The sequence below is a fragment of the Lithobates pipiens genome, unplaced genomic scaffold (assembly GCF_037356315.1).
Source record: "Lithobates pipiens isolate NorthernLeopardFrog02 unplaced genomic scaffold, aLitPip1_a1.2 Scaffold_35, whole genome shotgun sequence".
Classification (NCBI taxonomy): domain Eukaryota; kingdom Metazoa; phylum Chordata; class Amphibia; order Anura; family Ranidae; genus Lithobates; species Lithobates pipiens.
Genome location: NW_027507811.1, coordinates 13,325,514 through 13,344,859, shown reverse-complemented (window position 1 = coordinate 13,344,859; position 19,346 = coordinate 13,325,514). Strand labels below are relative to the sequence as shown.

The 19,346-nt window shown below is 45.4% G+C and overlaps 1 protein-coding gene and 1 long non-coding RNA gene across 4 annotated transcripts; both read left to right on the top strand.

Annotated features, from left to right (window-relative positions):
- The first annotated feature begins 1,575 nt into the window (after nucleotides 1-1,575).
- LOC143955591 (uncharacterized) lies at nucleotides 1,576-9,126 on the top strand. Its single transcript, XM_077465675.1, is given in 7 exon segments — nucleotides 1,576-1,706; nucleotides 2,785-2,918; nucleotides 3,035-3,132; nucleotides 3,226-3,369; nucleotides 3,482-3,626; nucleotides 6,931-8,862; nucleotides 8,865-9,126. Coding segments are annotated over 6 exon segments (2,415 nt in total). The 5' UTR covers nucleotides 1,576-1,706; nucleotides 2,785-2,884; the 3' UTR covers nucleotides 8,927-9,126.
- Nucleotides 9,127-12,843: 3,717 nt separating this feature from the next.
- Nucleotides 12,844-17,634, top strand: LOC143955242 (uncharacterized). Of its 3 annotated transcripts, none has more exons than XR_013269789.1 (3): nucleotides 12,844-13,799; nucleotides 13,837-15,979; nucleotides 16,868-17,634. It is a non-coding gene; the product is annotated as an uncharacterized LOC143955242 (long non-coding RNA). The 3 variants fall into 3 exon arrangements; XR_013269790.1 differs by lacking the exon at nucleotides 16,868-17,634 and having other exon boundaries at nucleotides 13,837-14,296; nucleotides 14,337-16,741; XR_013269791.1 differs by lacking the exon at nucleotides 16,868-17,634 and adding an exon at nucleotides 16,433-16,741 and having other exon boundaries at nucleotides 13,837-15,899.
- Nucleotides 17,635-19,346: the final 1,712 nt, after the last annotated feature.

Genomic DNA, 19,346 nt, shown 5'->3' with positions numbered 1-19,346 from the left:
GGGCAGGTAGAGAGAGGGAGGGGGGACAGGGAGAGAGAGGGGGGAGGGGAGAGAGAGGGGGGACAGGGAGACAGAGGGGCAGGTAGAGAGAGGGAGTGAGGACAGGGAGAGAGAGGGGGGACAGGGAGAGAGAGGGGGAGGTAGAGAGAGAGGGGGGCATGGAGAGAGAGGGGGAGGGGAGAGAGAGGGGGCAGGGAGAGAGAGGGGAGGGGAGAGAGAGGGGGGCAGGGAGACAGAGGGGGACAGGGAGACAGAGGGGCAGGTAGAGGGAGGGAGGGGGGCAGGGAGAGAGAGGGGGGACAGGGAGAGAGAGGGGGAGGGGAGATAGAGGGGGGACAGGGAGAGAGAGGGGGGAGGGGAGATAGAGGGGGGACAGGGAGAGAAAGGGGGGAGGGGAGATAGAGGGGGGACAGGGAGACAGAGGGGGGACAGGGAGAGAGAGGGGGGTGGGGAGACAGAGGGGGCAGGGAGACAGAGGGGCAGGTAGAGAGAGGGAGGGGGGACAGGGAGGGGGAGGGGGCAGGGAGAGAGAGAGGGAGGAGGGCAGAGAGGGGGTCAGGGTCTGGTTAGTGACAGTGCTCAGATCACTCTCTTGGATGGTCCAGGGGGGGCTCACAGTCAGCGGCCTCCCGGTGAATGTGACAAGCTTGCCCAGGCAAGCATGCTGGATGGAGTAGTGTGCGGATCTCCCCTCGGAGGATGGAACGGCAGCGGCCGTCGGAGGACTTCTGTCCCCGCCCACCACCAGCGTGACCTATCAGTCACCTATCACAGTAGCCAAAGAAACTACTCCAAGGCTCTGTGCTATAGGTGGTGGGCGGGCCAGCAACAGTAAGAAGCCGGCCTCAGGACTCAGGAGGAGGAGATACAGAAGACGCTCTCTGGCTGCTCTCTCTCTCTCCCTGCTGCTGGAGGCGGAGGGAAAGGTGGGTGGACTCAGGGCGCTGTTGCTAGACGCAAGGCGGGGCGGCCCTAGCAACCAGTTAGACAATGTTTATTGCCACGGCTGTGTGTCCTTAGTTCATTCCAGCACACTGTATTGTCCCGGAATGAAGGTGCCCGGGACGCGGGACACAGATATTAATTAAGGGACAATCCCTGGGACACGTGGGCACCCTATTTTGTGGACACATGCAGTTTTTATGCTTAACACATTTGATATCTATTTATTCGACACAACTTCATAATTATTTTTTTTTTTTATACAAAAAAAAAAGACCAGAGATTATAATGTGTGTGTGCACTAAAACATTTTTTTGTGTATATTTTCCTGAAAATATAGATTTATAAACAGTCATGAAACATTGCAACTACCACTATTGTATTCTGGAGGATCTCTGCTTTCAGAAAACATAATAATCTGGGGGTATTAAATATACATTATTTCTAGTCAAATATTCATAATGTATGAAATATAACCGAAGAATGAGATACAGGACAGAGGGCAAAATAATAACACATAACACAGGATGCAGTTAATAAAATCACCACAAGATGGCAATATTACTTACTGCGTGTGGCATGCTCAGCCAGGAAGCTATGTAAGAAAGGAGGAAGTGATGTAAGAAAGGACAGGAAGTGATGGAAAGTAGGAACAGGAAATGATGTATGACAAAGAAATGGCATTTTATACGGTAAATACAGGAAGTTTTGGGAGAGAGAGAAATACGAGTAGTGAAGAGACATCGCTGGATTACAGAGAGGAGGTAATAAGATATTATTTTATATTTACACCCAGTAACCCCCCCCCCGTCATGTCCGTCCTCTTCCTCCATAGTCACTGTGATGTCTACTGGAGTTTCAAATAAAGAGACATCTAGAGTTGCCTCATCATCCCTTTAAACCCGAACACCTTTGAATTACACAGGTTCTGAGGCAAATTAAATGCAGATAAGGCCCCAAGTGAGTTTAATTACCACCTTAATCAGCCACAGAACCTGTGTAATTCATATGTGTTCAGGTTTAAAGGGGATGAGGTAACAACGCTAGACCAGATGCATCCTAAATATAGAACCATTTATCCAACTGTCCATCCAGAGCCTCTGGTTTATAGATCAGATACATCCTAAATATAGAACCATTTATCCAACTGTCCATCCAGAGCCTCTGGTTTATAGACCGGATACATCCTAAATATAGAGCCATTTATCCAACTGTCCATCCAGAGCCTCTGGTTTATAGACCAGATACATCCTAAATATAGAACCATTTATCCAACTGTCTACCCAGAGCCTCTGGTTTATAGACCGGATACATCCTAAATATAGAACCATTTATCCAACTGTCCATCCAGAGCCTCTGGTTTATAGACCGGATACATCCTAAATATAGAACCATTTATCCAACTGTCTGTCCAGAGCCTCTGGTTTATAGAACGGAGACATCCTAAATATAGAAACATTTATCCAACTGTCCATCCAGAGCCTCTGGTTTATCACACGACCACATAGATAAGGATAGATTAGGACCACAGTCAAGTAAATGAAAGGATATTACGAAAATTCTAGATGATTGATCTGCACACTGCTCTACACTCTTACATGTTTCCATATTTCGTGAATTTTGGAATTCATGCAATACGTGTTTTAACTGTCCAACTGCAGTAATCCTTCTCTGGTCAATCCCGACTCTACTCAAAATGAAAATAAATATATCTGCTTACAGCATACTCTAATGGACATATAGTGCCAATATATGGCAGAAACAGTTGGAAGGTTTTAAACCTGACCGGAGAGGTGAGGAGGATTCTGGGAATATACATAGTGATCATTTATTTGTGCACAGGATTAATGAAGTAGTGAAGAGGACATCTAAGCAGTTAAAATTCAGTTACCAATCCCATGATCCATTTTTAGAAGGACACAAGGATCTCTACAAGGACGTCATGATGGACAATCAGCCGCCCCTCACATCACCGGGTAAGAGGAGACTTTATTGTAAAGGAGAGAGCAGTACGGAGGCTCCACCTAGATCCCCCATCATCTGATAAACACATAGAAACAATGTATTCAGTCAGTGTGTGTGTTTCCTACAGATGGATCCAGTAATGGGAACCCACCAGAGAGATGTCCCCGTCCTCTGTATTCCCGGGATTCCACACAGGAAGGTCTCACCATCCTTCACTATTCTCAAGTAGGTAGGAGTGAGCATGTAGCCCTAAATTATAGTGTAAACGATGTAATCTATGTCTACTTATAGATGTGTACTGTCATCTTTGGAGTTTAGGGTGAAGAATTGAAAGACATCAAAAATGAGGTGAAAGAAGAAGATCTGTTGGTGAGTGGAGGTCAGCAGTCTATGGAGGAGGGTTGTCCTCTGTATTCCGGATATTCCACCCATGAAGTTCACAATTATAAAGCTAATGATCAGGTAGATGAGACTGGCCAAAAAAAGAACTCACAAATTATTCTATGAGAAGACATTCTTTTTTGTCATCTCTTGTTCCTTTTTCTAAATATATTCCATCATCTTTGGGGTTTAGGATGAAGATTTGAAAGACATCAAAGTTGAAGTTAAAGGAGAAGAAGAAGAAGAGATGTTGGTGAGTGGAGATCAGCAGTCTATGGAGGAGGGGGAGATGATTATGGAAAGTAAACAGGAGGATCCTTCTCTACATGAGGACACAAGTAAGTCATATACAATAAATGAAGAAACAACTTCACATTTTCTATTTTACTTCTATGATTTCTGGATTCAAAAGGCAATCCTGTAACCAAACATTCTAAATAGTTCCTCCTAAAACTATAAGTTGTCATGTGTATTTGTGTATTTAGAAACACATCCAATCTTATTTCAAAAATGATATACTAAGTCAGGTGTAGACCAAGTTACTGCCAAAGAGTATTACATTCCTTTACAGCTCTTACAGAAGAAAACCCTTACCGTAAACAGAGGTAAAGCTTTTTATGTAACCCAGGGTTTCTCAACCAGGGTTCCCTGGAACTTCAGGGTTCTTCCAGAGGTTGCTAGAGGTTCCCTTAAGCAATGAGCAATTTCTGCCTCTCCGATAAGTTCCCACTTACACCACTGATCTTTTTAGCTATCTGTATGGAGGCCATTCTTCTCTGTGACCACAAGTGTATGGAGAATTCTTCCTCAACCAGAGTTCCATTGGAACTTTAGGGTTCCTGCAGAGGTTGCTAGAGGTTCCCTTAAGCAATGATCAATTTCTGCCTCTCAGATAAGTTCCCACTGACACCACTGATCATTTTAGCTATCTGTAAGGAGGTCATTCTTCTCTGTGACCACAAGTGTAAGGAGAATGCTTAATCAACCAGAGTTCCATTGGAACTTTAGGGTTCCTGCAGAGGTTGCTAGAGGTTCCTTGAGCAATGAGCAATTTCTGCCTCTCAGATAAGTTCCCACTAACACTGATCATTTTAGCTATCTGTAAGGGGCCAATGATTCTCAATGACGAACAAAGTGCAAGGAACATTTTTGCTCAACTAGGCTCCATGGAACCTATGCTTCCTCCACAGCAGGTTTTCCCAACCAAGGTTCCATTGCAACCTAGGGTTCCTCCAGAGGTTGCTAGGGGTTCCATGAGCAATTTCTACCTCTCAGAGAAGTTCCCACTGACACCATTGAACTTTGTAGCTATATGTAAGGAGGTAATTTGTCGTAATGACCACAAGTGTAAGGAGAATTCTTCTTCAACCAGGGTTCCTCTGAACTTTAGGGTTCCTCCAAAGGTTGCTAGGGGTTCCTTGAGCAATAAGCTCCCAGATAAGTTTCCAATGACACCACTGTTTTTTTTAGCTATATGTAAGGGGATAATTCTTCCCAATGACCACAACTGTAAGGAGCATTCTTCCTTAACCAGGGTTCCAAGGAATACAAGTGTAAGGAGCATTCTTCCTCAGCCAGGGTTCCAAGGAATGCTAGGGTTCCTCTAGAGTAGGGCTTCTTAACCAGGGTTCCATGGAATGCTAGGGTTCCTCTAGAGTATGGCTTCTTAATCAGGGTTCCAAGGAATGCTAGGGTTCCTCTAGAGTAGGGTTTCTTAACCAGGGTTCCAATGAATGCTAGGGTTCCTCTAGAGTAGGGTTTCTTAACCAGGGTTCCAAGGAATGCTAGGGTTCCTCTAGAGTAGGGTTTCTTAACCAGGGTTCCAAGGAATGCTAGGGTTCCTCTAGAGTAGGGTTTCTTAACCAGGGTTCCATGGAATGCTAGGGTTCCTCTAGAGTAGGGTTTCTTAACCAGGGTTCCATGGAATGCTAGGGTTCATCTAGAGTAGGGTTTCTTAACCAGGGTTCCATGGAATGCTAGGGTTCATCTAGAGTAGGGTTTCTTAACCAGGATTCCAAGGAATGCTAGGGTTCCTTTAGAGTAGGGTTTCTTAACCAGGGTTCCATAGAATGCTAGGGTTCCTCTAGAGTAGGGTTTCTTAACCAGGGTTCCATGGAATGCTAGGGTTCCTCTAGAGTAGGGCTTCTTAACCAGGGTTCCAATGAATGCTAGGGTTCCTCTAGAGTAGGGCTTCTTAACCAGGGTTCCAATGAATGCTAGGGTTCCTCTAGAGTAGGGCTTCTTAACCAGGGTTCCATGGAATGCTAGGGTTCCTCTAGAGTAGGGCTTCTTAACCAGGGTTCCATGGAATGCTAGGGTTCCTCTAGAGTAGGTTTTCTTAACCAGGGTTCCAAGGAATGCTAGGGTTCCTTTAGAGTAGGGTTTCTTAACCAGGGTTCCATGGAACTCTAGGGTTCCTTCAGAGGTTGCCAGGGGTTCCTTGAGCAATGAGCAATTTCTGCCTCTAAGATAAGTTACCACTGATCATTTTAGCTATCTGTAAGGAGGTAATTCTTCCCATTGACCACAAGTGTAAGGAGCATTCTTCCTTAACCAGGGTTTCAAGGAATACAAGTATAAGGAGCATTCTTCCTCAGCCAGGGTTCCATGGAATGCTAGGGTTCCTCTAGAGTAGGGCTTCTTAACCAGGGTTCCATGGAGCTCTAGGGTTCCTTCAGAGGTTGCTAGGGGTTCCTTGAGCAATGAGCAATTTCTGCCTCTAAGATAAGTTACCACTGATAGCTAAAATTATCTGTAAGGAGGTAATTCTTACCAATGACCACAAGTGTAAAGCCACATACACACTATCAGATTTTCTGTTGAGTTTTTCCTTCAGAATTACCAAAACCATGTAATATGAGGTCAAACATTAGGAGTTTCAATTTGTATGCAATCAGGCCGGCCCTTCTACTACATGGTTTTGGTAAATCTGATGACAAAAATCAGCAGACAATCTGATAGTGTGTATGGGGCTTTAGGAGCATTCTCACTGGCCATCACACTAATGTATCATGAGTTATAGATAAAGCAATGTTTAGCCGGGGTTCCCTGAGACTGGAAAGTTATGTCAAGGGTTCCTCTGTGTTGGAAAGGTTGAGAAAGGCTGATTTAACCATACACTGAATATTATGTGCAGCCCTTGAGGGATGCCAGCAGTCACTCTTGAAGACTCTTGTATCTAGTGCCTTCTGTACACCATATGAATAGTACATATCCGTTATTCGGTATGTTGTCATATTTCCAAGAAATGTAACAGAGGAAGGTCCATCTCCATTCTCATAGCTCCGGTGTCATCAATAGGAATGCGCTGAACTACCATTGGTTTGCTTCGGTTGGGGCTCGCCAAGCTTCTGGGTTGGGGGGGGCCCAGGTGCATGGGGCTTTTTGGAATCTAGAAGCCCCATAATAAGTACCTAATGTTCAGACTGAACACTGCGCTTTTTCCTGGTCATCAATGTACAAATCCTGTTGCCCAGTGTGGTTTGGGTGTATTGCGTCCGGTATCTGGTTTGTATTCGTAGCTTGGTGTTATGATTGCACCCAGTTCCATGTCGGAGCTCCGCAAAATCTTCTTAGCGCCGGAAACCAACATATATGACTTCTGAATGTAAGACTGGAAACATTTTTCTTGTTTTCTTACAGATGGACTCTTTCTTCAGAATTCCTCGGAGGGAGATCCAATTTTATGTCCAGATTTCAAGGCAGAAGATAATGACATCACACAATGTTCTCCAGGAGAAGATCCCATTACTCCAATAATGCACCTCAGACCTCACCATCTGGAGGGATCAATGGATCCTTCTAATCCTGAGGAATCTCCTGATCATTTCCATACTATGACTTCAGGTGTCCATCTGAGATCAATCAATCCTTCTAATTCTGAGGAACCTTCTGCTAAATCCCATACTATGACTTCAGATGTCCATCTAAGATCAATGGATCCTTCTAATCCTGAGGAACCTTCTGATCAATCCTATACTATGACTTCAGATGTCCACCTAAGATCAATGGATCCTTCTAATCCTGAGGAATCTCCTGATCATTTCCATACTATGACTTCAGGTGTCCATCTGAGATCAATCAATCCTTCTAATTCTGAGGAACCTTCTGCTAAATCCCATACTATGACTTCAGATGTCCATCTAAGATCAATGGATCCTTCTAATTCTGAGGAACCTTCTGCTAAATCCCATACTATGACTTCAGATGTCCACCTAAGATCAATGGATCCTTCTAATCTTGAGGAACCTTCTGATAAATCCCATACTATGACTTCAGATGTCCATCTAAGATCAATGGATCCTTCTAATTCTGAGGAACCTTCTGATAAATCCCATCCTATGACTTCAGATGTCCACCTAAGATCAATGGATCCTTCTAATCTTGAGGAACCTTCTGATAAATCCCATACTATGACTTCAGATGTCCACCTAAGATCAATGGATCCTTCTAATCTTGAGGAACCTTCTGATAAATCCCATACTATGACTTCAGATGCCCATCTAAGATCAATGGGTCCTTCTAATCCTGAGGAACCTTCTGATAAATCCCATACTATGACTTCAGATGTCCATCTAAGATCAATGGCTGCTTCTTTTTCTGAGGGATCTTCTGATCATTTTCATATTATGACTTCAGATACCCAACCGAAATCTCACAATGCGGATCAATCAACACATCCATCCAACTCCAAGGAGTCTTCTTTATGTGGAGGAAGTCAAACAGGAGAGAGTTTGTTGGCATCTCTAGATTGTGGGAAACCTTCCACTAATAACAAAGCTCCACCTACACACGGGAGAAGTCACACGGGTGAGCGTCCTTTTCCATGCTCAGAGTGCGGGAAATGTTTCACTGACGTAGGAACACTTCATAGACACCAGAGAATTCACACGGGTGAGCGTCCTTTTTCATGTTCAGAGTGCGGGAAAGGTTTCACTCAGAAAGCAAACCTTGTTAAGCACCAGAGAATCCACACAGGTGAGCGTCCTTTTTCTTGTTCAGAGTGCGGGATGTGTTTCACCATGAAACAATACCTCCTTGAACACCAGAAAAAAATTCACACGGGTGAGCGTCCTTTTTCGTGTTCAGAGTGCGGGAAATGTTTCACTACGAATCAATACCTTCTTATACACCAGAGAACTCACACCGGTGAGCGTCCCTTCTCATGTTCAGAGTGTGGGAAATGTTTCACTCTGAAACAAAAGCTTCTTGTACACCAGAGAATTCACACAGGTGAACGTCCTTATTCTTGTTCAGAGTGCGGGAACTGTTTCACTTCGAAAAGAGGCTTTGTTCATCACCAGAGAACACACACGGGCGAACGCCCTTTTTCATGTTCAGAGTGCGGGAAAAGCTTCACTTTAAAGCAAAAACTTGTTGTACACCAGAGAACCCACACAGTAGAGCGGGCATTTTCATGCTTGGAGTGCGGGAAATGTTTCACTACAAAAAGATACCTTGTTCAGCACCAGAGAGTTCACACGGGTGGGCGTCCTTTTTTGTGTTCGGAGTGTGGGAAATGTTTCACTGTGAAAATAAGCCTTCTTAGACACCAGAGATGTCACCTCGGTGATCATCTTTCTCATGTTCAGAGTGTGGGAAATGCTTTACAGTCCAAGGAAATGTAATTGGGTATTAAAGAATTTGCACGAGGATTCAGAAAATTATTATTTAACCACCTCAGTACAGTGCAGTTACACCCCCTTCCTGACCAGACCAATTTTCAGCTTTCAGCGCTCTCACACTTTGAATGACAATTACTCAGTCATCCAACACAGTATCCATATGAAACTTGCGTCCTTTTTTCCACACAAATAGAGCTTTCTTTTAGTGGTATTTAATCACTAGTGGGTTTTTTATTTTTTGTGCTATAAATAAAATAAAACGTAAATTTTGTGAAAAAAATGCCTTTTTCTTCGTTTCTGTCATAAATTTTTGCTAATTAGTAATTTTTCTTCATAAATTTTGGCCAAAATGTATACTGCTACATATCTTTGGTAAAAATAACCCACATTAGTATATATTATTTGGTCTTTGTGAAAGTTATAGAGTCTACAATCTATGGTGCCAATCACTGAAAATTCATCACTTCTGATCAGGCCTTCAGTACATCAGGTGTACCTAATTTCTTGAGACTCTAACTAGTCAGGAAAGTACAAATACCCCCCAAATGACCCCTTTTTACAAAGTAGACATCCCAAGGTATTAAGTAAGTAGCATGGTGAGTTTTTTTAAGTTGTCATTTTTTCCCACAATTCTTTGCAAAATGAAGATTTTTTTTTTTTTTTTTTTTTTTTTTTACTAAATTGTCATATTATCAGGTTATTTCTCACACACAGCATATGCATACAACAAATTACCCCCCAAAATACATTCTGCTACTCTTCCCGAGTACGCCGATACCACATGTGTGAGACTTTTACACAGCCTGGCCACATACAGAGCACCAACATTGATGTAGTACCTTCAGACGTTCTACGAGCAAAAATGACGCATCTCATTTCTCAACCACCTATTACACTTTTGAAGTCCCTGGAGTACCAGCACAATGGAATTTCCCATAAAATCACCCCATTTTGGAAAGCTAACACCCCAACGTATAATCTGTGAGGCATAATGAGTCTTTTGAATGGTTAATTTTTTTCCAGAAGTTTTTGGAATATGTGGAAAAAAATTAAAACGCATTTTTTTTTACACAAAATTGTCAATTTATAAGATATTTCTAACACATAGCATGTATATAGCAAAAATGACACCCCAAAATACATTCTGCTACTCTTCCCGAGTACAGCGATACCACGTGTGTGAGACTTTTACAAAGCCTGGCCACATACAGAGCACTAACATTGATGTAGTACCTTCAGACGTTCTATGAGCAAAAATTACGCATCTCATTTCTCAACCACCTATTACACTTTTGAAGGCCCTGGAGTACCAGCACAATGGAATTTCCCATAAAATGACCCCATTTTGGAAAGCAAACACCCCAACGTATAATCTGGGAAGCAGAATGAGTCTTTTGAACGGTTCATTTTTTTCCAGAGGTTTTTGGAATATGTGGAAAAAAATTAAAACGCATTTTTTTTTACACAAAATTGTCAATTTATAAGATATTTCTAACACATAACATGTATATAGCAAAAATTACACCCCAAAATACATTCTGCTACTCCTCCCGAGTATGGCGATACCACATGTGTAGGACTTTTACACAGCCTGGCCACATAGAGAGGCCGAACATTGAAGTAGTACGTTCAGGCGTTCTAGGAGCATAAATGACACATCTTATTTCATTCCTACCCATCACACTTCTGAAGGTCCTGGACCACCAGGACAGTGAAATTACCCACAAAATGACCCCATTTTGGAAAGTAAACACCCCAACGTATATTCTATGAGACATGGGCTGCAAATAGGTACCCGGGTACTCTGATGGCCTGGTGACAGGTACTCGGGTACTCTGATGGCCTGGTGACAGGTACTCGGGTACTCTGATGGCCTGGTGACAGGTACTCGGGTACTCTGATGGCCTGGTGACAGGTACTCGGGTACTCTGATGGCCTGGTGACAGGTACTCGGGTACTCTGATGGCCTGGTGACAGGTACTCGGGTACTCTGATGGCCTGGTGACAGGTACTCGGGTACTCTGATGGCCTGGTGACAGGTACTCGGGTACTCTGATGGCCTGGTGACAGGTACTCGGGTACTCTGATGGCCTGGTGACAGGTACTCTGATGGTTTGGTGACTGGTATTTGGGTACTCTGAAGGGCGGTGACAGGTACTCTGGTACACAGATGGACTGGAACAGGTACTCGGGTACTCAGATGGGCTGTGACAGGTACTCGGTACTCTAATGGACTGTGACAGGTACTCGGTACTCTAATGGACTGTGACAGGTACTCGGTGCTCTAATGGACTGTGACAGGTACTCGGTGCTCTAATGGACTGTGACAGGTACTCGGTACTCTAATGGACTGTGACAGGTACTCGGTACTCTAATGGACTGTGACAGGTACTCGGTACTCTAATGGACTGTGACAGGTACTCGGTACTCTAATGGACTGTGACAGGTACTCGGTACTCTAATGGACTGTGACAGGTACTCGGGTACCCTGATGGGCCGTGACAGGTACTCGGGTACCCTGATGGGCCGTGACAGGTACTCGGGTACCCTGATGGGCCGTGACAGGTACTCGGGTACACTGATGGGCCGTGACAGGTACTCGGGTACTCTGATGTGCCGTGACAAGTACTCGGATACTCTGGTGTGCCGTGACAGGTACTCGGGTACTCTGATGTGCCGTGACAGGTACTCGGGTACTCTGATGGGCCGGGACAGGTACTCGGGTACTCTGATGGGCCGGGACAGGTACTCGGGTACTCTGATGGGCCGGGACAGGTACTCGGGTACTCTGATGGGCCGGGACAGGTACTCGGGTACTCAGATGGGCTGGGACAGGTACTCGGGTACTCAGATGGGCTGGGACAGGTACTCGGGTACTCTGATGGGCTGGGACAGGTACTCGGGTACTCTGATGGGCTGGGACAGGTACTCGGGTACTCTGATGGGCTGGGACAGGTACTCGGGTACTCTGATGGGCCGGGACAGGTACTCGGGTACTCAGATGAACTGTGACAGGTACTCGGGTACTCAGATGGGCTGGGACAGGTACTCGGGTACTCAGATGGGCTGGGACAGGTACTCGGGTACTCAGATGGGCTGGGACAGGTACTCGGGTACTCAGATGGGCTGGGACAGGTACTCGGGTACTCAGATGGGCTGGGACAGGTACTCGGGTACTCTGATGGGCTGGGACAGGTACTCGGGTACTCTGATGGGCCGGGACAGGTACTCGGGTACCCTGATGGGCCGGGACAGGTACTCGGGTACTCTGATGGGCTGGGACAGGTACTCGGGTACTCTGATGGACTGTGACAGGTACTCTGATGGACTGTGATTGACAGGTATTATGAGGGGTGGTGACAGGTCCTCTTTATTGGGGGGGGGGGGAATCAGTGTGCTTGATGTGTACTGTAGGCGGTAACGAGATGTTACCGCAATCTCCTCCTCACACACGATCAGTGTGTGAGGAGGAGAACCCGGTAACATCCCGTTACCGCGGTTTGTTTACATTTTTAGTGATCGGCTGTGAAAGGATCACAGCCGATCACGTGGGTAAACAGCCAGCCAATGGCTGTTTACCAGTGTCGGTGACGAGCAGTGTTCCCGGGGAACACGCCGCCACCGACGTGCACGCGCAGCGCGCTCGCGATCGCGCGCATGCGCCGTGCACGTAGGGGGTGTGACCATCTGTGATCGGCCGTGACTTCATCACGGCCGATCACGTGGTAAACAGCCATAACGAATGGCTGTTCACCCCCTTCGGTGGCGAGCGGTGTCTCCGTGACACGCCGCCACCGAAGAAACAGGGATGCGCGCGCACGATCGCGCGCATCCCTGTTTAAACGGGAGGCCGTCATATGACGGCCTCCCGCCGCAATAGCTGCGCCGCCTGGCCGTTTTTTGACGGCCGGCGGTCAGCAACTGGTTAAAGGGGTACATCCCGGCAAAAGTTATATTTTATTTACAGGTGGAATCTGTCAAGTTGAGTCTCCTACTGGCTTCTTCCTTTTCTTGGAGACTCCATCTGCAGGAAGTCCTGGCTCTCTTTCTGGCCAAGTTGAGTTGTCCCCATTCCTCTTTTTCCATTCTCCCCAATAACCAATTCCAGTAAGATGAGTGGGCGTCCCTCATTAGGGTCCATCATATATACAGACCCTGACCTGAAGAGATGAATGCAAACCATGAGATTTGTATTCCCCACCAACCTCTGATCCTCCTCCTTCACCCGGAGAAAGGAGATGAGCTTCGTGTTCAGTCCAAACTCAAGTGTAGAGCTTACGGCGTGGAACAATGGTTTCTAAAGAAGTAGCACATGCTTGCTCCCGCCGCGTCCTTAGCAACCACTGACATCACCTGACTTATTCAATTACATGATCGGGGGTTCTCAGGCCACGAAAGCAAAGAGGTGGGGATAGGTGGTGACATCATTGTCTAAATATGGCCACGTGGCAATGATGTCGCCACTGTTGTTGTCCCTTTACTTGTATTGTTCCTACATTTTAGAGGAACCCCACACCGATTTTTTTCCCCTCCTAGCACATAAGAGGTCCTTCTATCACATCAGAGGTCCTCCTATCACATCAGAGGTCCCTTCCATTACATTAGAGATCCTCCTATCACATCAGAGGTCCCTTCCATTACATTAGAGATCCTCCTATCACATCAGAGGTCCCTTCCATTACATTAGAGATCCTCCTATCACATCAGAGGTTCTCTCATCAGATCAGAGGTCCTATCACATCAGAGGTCCCTTCCATTACATTAGAGATCCTCCTATCACATCAGAGGTCCTCCTATCACATCAGAGGTCCTCCTATCACATCATAGGTCCTCCTAGCACATAAGAGGTCCTCCCATTACATTAGAGATCCTCCTATCACATCAGAGGTTCTCTCATCAGATCAGAGGTCCTATCACATCAGAGGTCCCTTCCATTACATTAGAGATCCTCCTATCACATCAGAGGTCCTCCTATCACATCAGAGGTCCTCCTATCACATCATAGGTCCTCCTAGCACATAAGAGGTCCTCCCATCACATTAGAGATCCTCCTATCACATCAGAGGTTCTTCCATCAGATCAGAGGTGCTCCTATCACATCATTGGTCCTCCTAGCACATAACAGGTCCTCCCGTCACATTAGAGGTTCTATCACATCAGAGGTCCCTTCCATTACATTAGAGATCCTCCTATCACATCCGAGGTTCTCCCATCAGATCAGAGGTCCTCCTATCACATCATAGATCCTCCTAGCACATAAGAGGTCCTTCCATCACATAAGAGGTCCCTTCCATTAAATTAGAGATCCTCCTATCACATCAGAGGTCCTCCTATCACATCATAGGTTCTCCCATCAGATCAGAGGTCCTCCTATCACATCATAGGTTCTCCCATCAGATCAGAGGTCCTCCTATCACATCATAGATCCTCCTAGCACATAGGAGGACCTCTAATGTGATGGAAGGGCCTCATCACATAAGAGGTCCCTTCCATTACATTAGAGATCCTACTATCACATCATAGGTTCTCCTAGCACATCAGAGGTCCTCCTATCACATCATAGGTTCTAGCACATTAGAGGTCCTCCTATCACATCAGAGGTCCCTTCCCTTACATTAAAGATCCTCCTATCACATCAGAGATTCTCCCATCAGATCAGAGGTCCTCCTAGCACATAAGAGGTCCTTCCCTTACATTAGAGATCCTCCTATCACATCAGAGATCCTCCTATCACATCAGAGGTCCTCCTATCACATCAGAGGTCCTCCTATCACATCAGAGGTCCTCCTATCACATAAGAGGTCCTCCCATCACATCAGAGATCCTAAAAATGGGGTTTGTGGGACTTTATATGAAGCAAAAACATGTTTAATGATTCCTCGTCCATATACAAAAGATTCATAGTAAATTATGTAACATTGGTAACAATAGATATCGTAATATTTTATATTTCATATATATATATACACACACATACTGTATCTCAACATGATTCACAACTGTAGTGATAAACATATCGATATAGAATCCATTGTTCAGGTTAGATGTAAACATAAATGATCTTAAAATTGATAATAGCGAGGATAAAATTGTTGATCAAATGCATAGTCCTGGAGAATCTCAAACACGTGATTGTAAGGTGCAACATATAACGGCTCTACGCGTTTCGTGGAGTTATCCACTCATCAGGAGAAATTTGAGGTAAAAGTATCTATAAAGAAATAAATGAATGCAAAAGGATCAGATAGTTAGCACGGGGGGAAGAAGGAAGAGGAGGGACTAAAATTCCCCAATCACTCTTATCTACAGGTAAGCTAAATCTTCAAGGAGGTAGTGCTGACAGCTGAGGGCGCCATGGGAACTGCTGAGGCAATAGTCTCCACAGCCACGTGGTGGCACAAACAGCAGGGAGTGAAACATCTAAAGGACTGTAGTCCCCGAAAGCAATTGTGTGGCATAAACCACATGATGATTACACTTCTGGGGAAAAAATAGCAATGTGTAAATATGTATGTGAAGCTGCACAAAGGCAGACGGTAAGACTACAGGCCATGAAGGCATGTGATAGTGTGGAAAGGCTAGGTGGAGAGTACAACCACTTAGTGATAGAAGCCACATAGCTGACCAAGGCTAGTATGGCGAAGGAACTACCAAAAGAGCCCAGTGAAAAGGGTAAAAAAGCAAACAAGCAACTGATTAATACTTAAACTTGAAAAGGAGTGCGTAGTAACTAAGGTGCGTATGGCCTCAGGGTGAAAAGGAGGAGTGCTCCAGCAGCGTGTGCTATTTGTAGCAACAGACAGTCACAGTGTGCCACCAATGTCACGCTGCATGATCGGGGGAGGCAGCGCCAATGTCCGAACAGCTCAGAGCATTTGGCAATTTGCGCTCAAACCTCAACATAAGATGTCCTCCCATCACATCAGACATCCTCCCATCACATCAGAGGTCCCCCATCACATCAGTGGTCCGCCTATCACATCAGTGGTCCGCCTATCACATTGGAGGTCCTCCCATCACATCAGATGTCCTTCCATCACATCAGACATCCTCCCATCATGTGAGAGGTCCTCTCATTACATCAGAGGTCCCCCATCACATCAGTGGTCCTTCTATCACATCAGAGGTCCCCCATCACATCAGAGGTCCCCATCATATCAAATGGTCCTTCTATCACATCAGAGGTCCTCCCATCATGTCAGTGGTCCTTCTATCACATCAGAGGTCCCCATCACATCAGTTGGTCCTTCTATCACATCAGAGGTCCCCATCATATCAGTTGGTCCTTCTATCACATCAGAGGTCCTCCCATCATGTCAGTGGTCCTTCTATCACATCAGAGGTCCCCATCACATCAGTTGGTCCTTCTATCACATCAGAGGTCCGCCTATCACATCAGATGTCCTTCCATCACATCAGACATCCTCCCATCATGTCAGAGGTCCTCCCATTGCATCAGAGGTCCTAAATCACATTAGTGGACCTACTATCACATCAGTGGTCCGCCTATCACATCAGAGGACCTACTATCACATCAGAGGTCTGCCTATCACATTGGAGGTCCTCCCATCACATCAGTTTCATAGTTAGTAAGGTTGAATAAAGACACCAGTCCATCCAGTTCAACCTGAGTGAGTGTCCACAATTGTCCCTATCCCTGTACATTGCATACTCACATTGGTCCCCACAATCCAAGTTCCCCATTCATATACTATGGCCAATTTTGGACAGAAGCCAATTAACCTACCTGCATGTCTTTGGATTGTGGGAGGAAACCGGAGTACCCGGAGGAAACCCACACAGGCACAGGGAGAACATGCAAACTCCAGGCAGGTAGTGTCATGGTTGGGATTCAAACCAGTGACCCTTTTACTGCTAGATGAGAGGGCTAACCACTACACCACTGTGACGCCCTGTCCTTCCATCACATCAGACATCCTCCCATCATGTGAGAGGTCCCCCATCACATCAGTGGTCCTACTATCACATCAGAGGTCCCCCATCACATCAGTGGTCCTTCTATCACATCAGAGGTCCTCCCATCACATCAGTGGTCCTTCTATCACATCAGAGGTCCCCATCACATCAGTTGGTCCTTCTTTCACATCGGAGGTCCTCCCATCACATCAGACGTCCTTCCATCACATCATTGGTCCTCCTATCACCTCAGAGGTCCCCCATCACATCAGATGTCCTTCCATCAGATCAGAAAGGCCTGGGAGCAGGTGTACTGCAATGGAGCTGGCAGAAGGCTGGCATGACAGTGTAATAAGGGAGAGGCAAGGGTTAAGTTGAAAAGGTTTCCCTGAAAACTCATTTATTCAGGGAAGCCTATCCCACACCCACCTAACTGTCCCCGAGCCACCCCCATCAAATCATTCTCTGCAGCTATTACCTTTTGTACCACCACCCCCTCCCTTTAGAATGTAAGCTCTACGAGCCAGGCCCTCCTGTACCTTTTGTATTGTACTGTAATTGTGTTGTCCCCCTATACATTGTAAAGCGCTGCGTAAACTGTTGGTGCTATATAAATCGACAATAATAAATAATAAAAGGTTTGGGGCAGTGGGCACTGAGTCATGGATGGAAGGGGGTTTTTTCCCAGGCTACAGTGCCTTGCGAAAGTATTCGGCCCCCTTGAACTTTTAACCTTTTGCCACATTTCAGGCTTCAAACATAAAGATATAACATTTACATTTTTTGTGAATAATCACCAACAAGTGGAACACAATTGTGAAGTGGAACGAAATCTATTGGATAATTTAAACTTTTTTAGCAAATAAAAAACTGAAAAGTGGTGCGTGCAAAATTATTCGGCCCCTTTACTTTCAGTGCAGCAAACTCACTCCAGAAGTTCAGCGAGGATCTCTGAATGATCCAATGTTGTCCTAAATGACTGATGGTGATAAATAGAATCCACCTGTGTGTAATCAAGTCTCTGTATAAATGCACCTGCTCTGTGATAGTCTCAGGGTTCTGTTGAAAGCGCAGAGAGCATCATGAAGACCAAGGAACACACCAGGCAGCTCTGTAATACTGTTGTGGAGAAGTTTAAAGCCGGATTTGGATACAAAAAGATTTCCCAAGCTTTAAACATCCCAAGGAGCACTGTGCAAGTGATCATTTTGAAATGGAAGGAGTATCAGACCACTGCAAATCTACCAAGACCTGGCCGTCCCTCTAAACTTTCAGCTCAGACAAGGAGAAGACTGATCAGAGATGCAGCCAAGAGGCCCATGATCACTCTGGATGAACTGCAGAGAACTACAGCTGAGGTGGGAGAGTCTGTCCATAGGACAACAATAAGTTGTACACTGCACAAATCTGGCCTTTATGGAAGAGTGGCAAGAAGAAAGCCATTTCTCAAAGATATCCATAAAAAGTCTCGTCTAAAGTTTGCCACAAGCCACCTGGGAGACACACCAAACATGTGGAAGAAGGTGCTCTGGTCAGATGAAACCAAAATCCAACTTTTTGCCCACAATGCAAAACGATATGTTTGGCGTAAAAGCAACACAGCTCATCACCCTCAACACACCATCCCCACTGTCAAACATGGTGGTGGCAGCATCATGGTTTGGGCCTGCTTTTCTTCAGCAGGGACAGGGAAGATGGTTAAAATTGAGGGGAAGATGGATGCAGCCAAATACAGAACCATTCTGGATGAAAACCTGTTGGAGTCTGCAAAAGACCTGAAACTGGGACGGAGATTTATCTTCCAACAAGACAATGATCCCAAACATACAGCAAAATCTACAAAGGAATGGTTCACAAATAAACGTATCCAGGTGTTAGAATGGCCAAGTCAAAGTCCAGACCTGAATCCAATCGAGAATCTGTGGAAAGAGCTGAAAACTGCTGTTCACAAACGCTCTCCATCCAACCTCACTGAGCTCCAGCTGTTTTGCAAGGAAGAATGGGCAAGAATTTCAGTCTCTCGATGTGCAAAACTGATAGAGACATACCCCAAGCGACTTGCAGCTGTAATCGCAGCAAAAGGTGGCTCTACAAAGTATTAACGCAAGGGGGCGAATAATTTTGCATGCCCCACTTTTCATTTTTTTATTAGTTAAAAAACTTTCAAAAATCCAATAGATTTCGTTCCACTTCACAATTGTGTCCCACTTGTTGGTGATTCTTCACAAAAAATAAAAATGTTATATCTTTATGTTTGAAGCCTGAAATGTGGCAAAAGGTTGAAAAGTTGAAGGGGGCCGAATACTTTCGCAAGGCACTGTAAGTAGAAACAGCTAGTGACCGAGGTAGGAAGATTCCGGCCCGCCCTCCCTACGTTATGTGTTCCTCTAATAATTATTTCTTTGCAGGGGCTGGGTGCGGATTTTGCCATGGCAGAAGTGATGTGGCGGTAGTGGTGGTCTTTGTGGGTGGTAACTGACCAATGGAGATGGAAATATGGGGGGATTCCGAGGTGGT